The 7500-nt window shown below is 44.8% G+C and overlaps 1 protein-coding gene across 14 annotated transcripts in view; it reads right to left on the bottom strand.

Moving 5' to 3' along the window:
• The window catches only part of ehbp1l1b (EH domain binding protein 1-like 1b), a 26587-nt gene that overhangs the window by 6152 nt on the left and 12935 nt on the right, over positions 1–7500 (bottom strand). For 8 of the 14 annotated variants that reach the window (XM_046860791.1, XM_046860789.1, XM_046860790.1 and 5 more), the window contains 7 exons: positions 6678–7076; positions 5913–6251; positions 5484–5750; positions 4599–5339; positions 2082–3686; positions 1222–1396; positions 924–1096 (listed from right to left, as the gene is read on the bottom strand). In XM_046860791.1, the coding sequence (XP_046716747.1) occupies positions 924–1096; positions 1222–1396; positions 2082–3686; positions 4599–5339; positions 5484–5750; positions 5913–6251; positions 6678–7076 (3699 nt within the window). The remainder of the gene's footprint in view (positions 1–923; positions 1097–1221; positions 1397–2081; positions 3687–4598; positions 5340–5483; positions 5751–5912; positions 6252–6677; positions 7077–7500) is intronic. The other 6 variants (XM_046860793.1, XM_046860802.1, XM_046860797.1 and 3 more) reach the window with 6 other exon arrangements.

Below are 7500 nucleotides of genomic sequence, written 5' to 3'. Positions count from 1 at the left end.
AGAGTTGTGTAGAGCTGTGTGAAGGTGTGTAAGGTGTGTAGAGTGTGCAGGTGTATATAGGTGTAGAGCTGTGTGGAGATGTGTAGAGTGTGTAGAGTTGTGTAGAGCTGTGTGAAGGTGTGTAAAGGTGTGTAGAGGTGTGCAGGTGTATATAGGTGTGTAGAGCTGTGTGGAGATGTGTAGAGGTGTGTAGAGTTGTGTGGAGATGTAGAGGTGTGTAGAGGTGTGTAGAGGAATGTATAGGTGTGTAGAGTGTGCAGGTGTATATAGGTGTGTAGAGCTGTGTGGAGATGTGTAGAGGTGTGTAGAGTTGTGTAGAGCTGTGTACAGGTGTGTAGAGGAATGTATAGGTGTGTAGAGGGTGTGCAGGTGTATATAGGTGTGTAGAGCTGTGTGGAGATGTGTAGAGGTGTGTAGAGTTGTGTAGAGCTGTGTGAAGGTGTGTAAAGGTGTGTAGAGGGGTGTGCAGGTGTATATAGGTGTGTAGAGCTGTGTGGAGATGTGTAGAGGTGTGTAGAGTTGTGTAGAGCTGTGTACAGGTGTGTAGAGGAATGTATAGGTGTGTAGAGGGGTGCAGGTGTATATAGGTGTGTAGAGTTGTGTGGAGATGTGTAGAGGTGTGTAGAGTTGTGTAGAGCTGTGTGAGATGTGTAGAGGTGTAGAGTTGTGTACAGGTGTGTAGAGGTGTGTAGAGCTTTGTGGAGATGTGTAGAAGTGTGTAGAGTTGTGTAGAGCTGTGTACAGGTGTGTAGAGGAATGTATAGGTGTGTAGAGGGGTGTGCAGGTGTATATAGGTGTGTAGAGCTGTGTGGAGATGTGTAGAGGTGTGTAGAGTTGTGTAGAGCTGTGTACAGGTGTGTAGAGGAATGTATATTTGTGTAGAGGTGTGTATAGGTAATTAGGTGGCATCTTGAGAGCCTCACATCCTTTCAGGGTGGAAGTGGTGCAGGATGGCACAGAAGGCGAGACCGTTCCTCCAGGACGTGTTAAAATTGGTCACCTTCACACCTCTATAATGCTGTGTGATCTCCTGACACCACTGCAGCAACGACTGGCTGCTGCTCACCAGGGCGGGGCTCGGGAGTGGAGACACCACCTACACACACACACACACACACACACACACACACACACACACACACACACCCCAAGAGAGATTTGAATGTAGATGAATGGAATACAGAGAGAATAATGTGTTTGATCAACAGTAAAATTCTTCACCTGTTCAGGTATCTGTGTGTCACGCCCGATTTCCTCTAGAGTGATTGATGGAGGGATGTTTTTCTTCATTGGTTCCTCACACGCTGAGGTTCTTACAATGTTCTCCATAACCTCACGCTCACCAATTAATCCTGAGAATCCCAAACCAGAGGAATCTTCAACCTGCAGCTCGCACCTGTAACACAGCCAGAGAGCAGAGATTACACTTCACACACACACACACACACACACACACACACACACACACACACACACACACACACACACACAGGAATCTGATTGGTCAGGAGGTGAGTAGTTTCAGTGCAACAGCAGAAGACAGGTGTTTATGACACCCAGAGTTGAGTACATGAACTCTCTAAAATAGAGAGAGAGAGAAAAAGAGAGGAGAGAGAGAGAGAGAGAGAGAGAGAGAGAGAGAGAGAGGAGAGAGAGAGAGAGAGAGAGAGAGAGAGAAAGGAGAGAGAGAGAGAAAAAGAGAGGAGAGAGAGAGAGAGAGAGAGAGAGAAAGGAGAGAGAGAGAGAGAGAGAGAAAAAGAGAGAGAGAGAGAGAGAGAGAGAGAGAGAAAGAGAGAGAGAGAGAGAGAGAGAGAGAGAGAGAGAGAGAGAGAGAGAGAGAGAGAGAGAGAGAGAGAGAGAGAGAGAGAGAGAGAGAGAGAAAGAGTTTGTGTGAGAGCTCAGATTTTAGTTGTTTATTGACACAGAGTCTCATCAGCTTTAGAGAAGACCCAGAAGCTAGACCTCAGTGATAGTGATCATCTCCTAACCCAGAGTGCTACCTTCTGCCCTCATCATCATCATCATCATCATGAGCCAATCAGAATCCTCGCCTTACAGAGGACACTGAGATTTACACTTACACATCGCTCAGGACTTGAGCAGACTTCAGGATTTCTATTTGAACCTCATGGAGCTGATCTTCAGCGCTATCTCTTTCAGCTGGAACATTCTCTGAACATAACATCTCCTTCCGTTCGTCCTCCAACACCATGTCATGCTCCTTCTGGCTTTTACACGCCTCTGTTCCATCAATGTGAAATTCAGCAGCATCTCCAGGAAGTTCCACAGTCACTTCAGAAACAGAAAGTTCATCCTGATCTACATGTTCTGGTGATGGAGTGCAGAATATGTGTTGACGTGGAGGTGATGGCGGAAGATCAAAGTCTGACTCGGAAGGAACGAGACGCTTCTTTGGGCGAGAAACTGATACAGAAACAGGAACAAGCAGAGGTGATATATCAGTGTCTTCTGCTATTCTGCGAATTTTCTCTAGCAGAAAGTTCTCCTCTGACACAGCAGAATGTCCTTCAGCAGGTTCAGTGAGATAGTCAGGTGAGGCTTCATGTTGAAGAGAAGGCACAGGCTGTGGAACCTCTTTGCTCCCTGGAGAAAGTTTTTCAAGTAATGAAACTGTGAAATCTTCTAGTTGTTCTTTCGGAGTTAAAGTTCTTGTGGGATCTTCTGGTTCTTCTGGTCCTGATTTTGAAGCTCTACTCACATCATCTGCCTGTTTTCCAGTTAATGTTGTTAATCCTTCGAACGTATCTAACTGTCCTTTGTCTGTTCCTACAGATCTACTGACATTATTTGACAGTTCTATCACTGCTCCTAAAGGTCTCTGAACAGTATCTACATGGTTTATAGCTGCTCTTTTGGCATCTTCTGGTTGATCTTTAACTAATGAACATGTATTAGAATGATCTGCTTGTAGCTCTTCTTTCACTTTTTCTAATGATCTGCTGGTGCGTTCTAACTGATCTTTTCCTGAACGTCTGCTGAACTCAGGCTGATCTTTAGCATTTCCTGGTTGATCTTTAGTTGTTACATCATCTGGCTGTTCTATATCTTCTTCTAATGATCTCTTGTTGTTACCTCCCAGTTCCTCAGCTATTTCTGAAGATGCACTGCCATCAGCTGTCTGAGGCTTAGATGGCCCTAAAGGTCTACTCACATGATCTGGTTTATTCTTGGCTCGATCTAAAAATCCTTTAACTTCTTCTACCTGATTTTTTTCTCCTAAATCTACTAAAGAGTTTTTGTGATCAGTGAACTTTTCCTTTTCTGTTTCTGAAGATGGTTTGAGATCAACTGACTCATATATTGCTGTTTGGTCCTTTGAGGGTTCTGCTGCCAGGACTTCAGTAAGTTCTTCTCTCCTCGTTAGAGGAACAGCGAGTTCAGCCTGTGTGTTGAGTTTGTTAGTGCACTCTGATGGAGGGATAAAACTTCCTCCCATCTGTTCCTCATTCTTACTTCCACTTCCTTCATTTGTCTGGTGCTGTAGAAAAACAATAGGTCTGGAGCCAGAGGGAACAATCTGCTCAACTTCCTGCTCTGAAGTGACTTTCTGCTCGGTTTCATCAGGTTTGAGGGCTTGTGGAGGATTTTTTTCCTCGGCTGGTAAGCTGTGTGACACGGGTTTGGGGATGTTGAAGATCTCGTTCCATGCTGTTGATTCTTTTGGTCTGTGAGAAACAGGACACCAGTGAGGAACAAAATCACCAACACTCCATCTCCTACAAGACCTTCTACACATGCAGCGTGCACACACCAGCGCAAACATCTCAGCCTGAAGCACCTGCACTTTCACACTAAAGTGTAAATCAGTAATGTTGAAGATGATAATGATGTTGAAGATTCCTGATCTCGATATTTTAAGGAATAAAAACTTCGATCTCAGGTCAATTTGAGATGTTTGTGTTTTGATGACCAGAAATTTCACTTCCTGTTTTTCACTCAAACTAAGTCAGTAAAATGAAGATGGTAGAGATTTAGGTCACATGACTGACTTCTGCTTCTCAGCCCAGAGAAAGTATGGTTAGCTTTGGTACCATCACCACCATCACCACCACCATCACCACCACCACGTTTCTACCCTTACAGTGTGTACCGTTATGGTTTTGAGCAGAAAAGCAGAATCATCTTAAACATGCAAGAACCAAACCAGCAGAACGCACTGCAACTCCAAGTCAGAAGGTCCAACTGCAGCAGTCATGGATCTCACAGCAGAGACCAGCACACGGCTGGAGCTCTGTATCTTCACACCTCGGTCTACAAACCACACCTACAAACATGCAATTTTTTCTGAAGCACACCAGTACTAAACAGCTCCTGACCATCATACAGTGCAGCAGAGTAGAACTTCCAATCAACCACACTAAACACCAACATCTACAGCAACATGTAAACACGATGTAACTCCAGTTCATGAAAGATGCAGAATGGAAATACTGGAATGTGTGGAGTAAAGCTGCAGTATACAGTTTAGTATTCTCCTCAGAGGAGAACATGCAGAAGAACTCTGATGCTGCTCCTCAAAAACAGGTACACTCCAAGATCACCAACATGAAGCTTTGAACATTGCCTCATGCACTTACCCTTGATCCATATAGAGCTCAGCGAGCCACACCGTCCCCAAGTCCTCCTGCCCCATCTCAAACTCCAGCTCCTCCTCCACTGATTCACACAACACCAAGGGGCTCAAATATGTCTCCTTCTTCTGGAGATCTGGTTCAGGTTCTCTTGGTTCTTCATGAATGTTTTGTAAGTGTTCTTCACTTGAAATGTCATCAAAATCGACTTCTTTTAAGAGTGAAACATCTTCAGCAGAATAAAGACTGCTTGCATTTTTATTATCTGGACTTAAAAATGATCTTCTGGACTTCTCAGTATTCAGGTCTGAGCTCACACTTGCTTGAGGTTTCTGTTCATTTCTCCAGCTTTGACCCTCACTTGAGGATTCCTCTTCACTTATCTTCACCTTGTGTACTGCTCTTTTACTTCTGCTTGTTTCAATCACTGGTTTTACAGACTCCACTTCTCTTCCTACTTCTGAAGCAGCCAACCTCAAGCAGTCCACCAGACTCTGTCCTGAATGCTCTGAAACCACACTCACGTGAACTGCTTCTTCACCAGAACTCTGAGCAGTAAGACCATCTGCAATCACTGAAGTCGTGTCATGTTTCTCTGTAGATTCTTCTGTAGCTTTGACCAGGTTTGCATCACAGAAGGGTTCAGGTGGAAGAATCTCAAAATCTTGGTTTTTAGATTCTGAATCTTCAGGATTGTGGGGTTCTGCAGGAATCGGCTGCATCAGCATGGAGGTCACAGTCTCATAACTGGAGAACAAGCAAGTACGGAGAAAATGGAAATAACCACGATGGAGGACCCAGAGGCCAAAAGAGAACTTACAGACTCTATAAACATTCCTTACTGTCAATTATCATCTTACCCTGTGTTCCTCCAGATCTTCTCACACTTACCCTTTATACAAAACACCAATGATCCCTTTCACCAGGCCAGAAGACTCCAAACCCGTCTTCTCCTGACACTCAGCAGGTGATGCTTCTTCCTCTGAAGCTTTATTTCCATAGTTTTTCCTACAGGATTCATCTTCATCTGTTTCCCTCCACTCTGTTCCTGACCCTGAGCTAAAACTCACACCTCCAACTTTAACACCTTCAACATGTGGGCTGTGAACATTTTCCACTTCGTCCTGTTTCCTGCTTTCACACACATGTCCAAGATGGCTGCCGTAGTGAGGAATGATGGGAAAATAAAAAGGTGTGTTTGGTGAAATGTGATTTCTCACCACTGTATTAAACACACTTCACACACACACACACACACACACACACAAATCTCATGCAAACTAACACACACTTCATGCAGTAGAGACATCTCTATCTTACCCTCCACCCACATTCTCCTCCTCTGTCTCCATTTCACCTGGACTTACTCCCTCGTTCCATTCCCTCGTTCTCTTTTTCTCCACACTGGTCCATACTGGAACTTCATTACTGACCTCTGAGTCTTTTTTCTCCTCAAGTTTAACATTTAACCGTGTGTCATGACCAGCTAATGCTAATGAGAGGACTGTAGAAGCTGTAGATGTTGAAGGCATCCGAGATGTTCCTGCACATTCCAGGTTCTCCTCAGTAATCACAGGTGTTGTGTGATTTATTGGTGTGTTTGATTCCTCCAGCTGGAGCTGCTGCATGTCTCCAGCATGGTCAGAGGTTTCAGCTCTACTATGAGACAAAAACACACTGATAAAGTCAGTTTAGGTCCAGAACACACCACCACCTGGTGTTACACACTCCTGAACACACCACCACTTGGTGTTACACACTCCTGAACACACCACCACCTGGTGTTACACACTCCTGAACACACCACCACCTGGTGTTACACACTCCTGAACACACCACCACCTGGTGTTACACACTTGTCACACTCCTCACACATATCACACTCCTCAAGCATCTCACACTTCTCACACATCTCACACTCTTCACACATCTCACGTCTCACACATATCACACTTCTTACACATCTCACACATATCACACTTCTTACACATCTCACACTCCTTAAACATCTCATACATCTCACTGCTCACACATCTCACACTCCTCACACATCTCACACTCTTCACACATCTCACACACACTCACCCTGCTGCTCTTGCCTCCACTTGTGTGAAAGCTTCCACGTTACTGTCTCCGTCTCGATGTGTCTCCTCTCTTATGCCCGTCTGGTCTTTCTGATCCCTCACACTCTCTAACGCTGCCCACAGAGGGGTCAAGCTCTCCATCTCACTCTCTCCCTCACCACTGGGGGGCACACCCATGTGTGTGTCAGGGATATTTGTTTCTGTGGTATGAGTATCTGCAGCCTGTGTGTCTGCAGAGTGTGTTAATGTGGAGTGTGTGTCCTCAATGGTGTGTATTAATGTGGTGTGTGTGTCCTCAGTGGTGTGTATTAATGTGGTGTGTGTGTCCTCAGTGGTGTGTGTTTCCGTGGTCTGGGGGTCAGTGAAGATTTCGGGTAATATTTCAGACATTTGATTTAAGCTAAAAAAAAGAGAGAAAGAATAAAAAATTAGACCATATACACAGACAGACGGATGGACGGACGGGTGGACGGCCGGACAGACAGACAGACAGACAGACAGACAGACAGACAGACAGACAGACAGACAGTAAGGTGCTGAGGTAAGAAACAGGATGTAAATGACACAATTAAATCTTATTTCACAATACTTTCACCAAAGAAACCATAAATCATATGACTTTGGTGTGTGTGTGTGTGTGTGTGTGTGTGTGTGTGTGTGTGTGTGTGTGTGTGTGTGTGTGTGTGCGCGCGCACTGAGCAACCAGGAGTAATGAGAACAATGCAGGAAATAAACCAATAACAGGAATTGGGACAAGACAAAAACAAGAAGTAAAAGTACATACACATGAGAGTCACCATGAAGCAGTGAGAGCGAGAGTGAGA

Source organism: Silurus meridionalis, chromosome 11 (genome assembly GCF_014805685.1).
Source record: "Silurus meridionalis isolate SWU-2019-XX chromosome 11, ASM1480568v1, whole genome shotgun sequence".
NCBI lineage: Eukaryota > Metazoa > Chordata > Actinopteri > Siluriformes > Siluridae > Silurus > Silurus meridionalis.
Note: the sequence above shows the minus strand (reverse complement) of the source record. Positions and strands in the feature narration are given on the sequence as shown.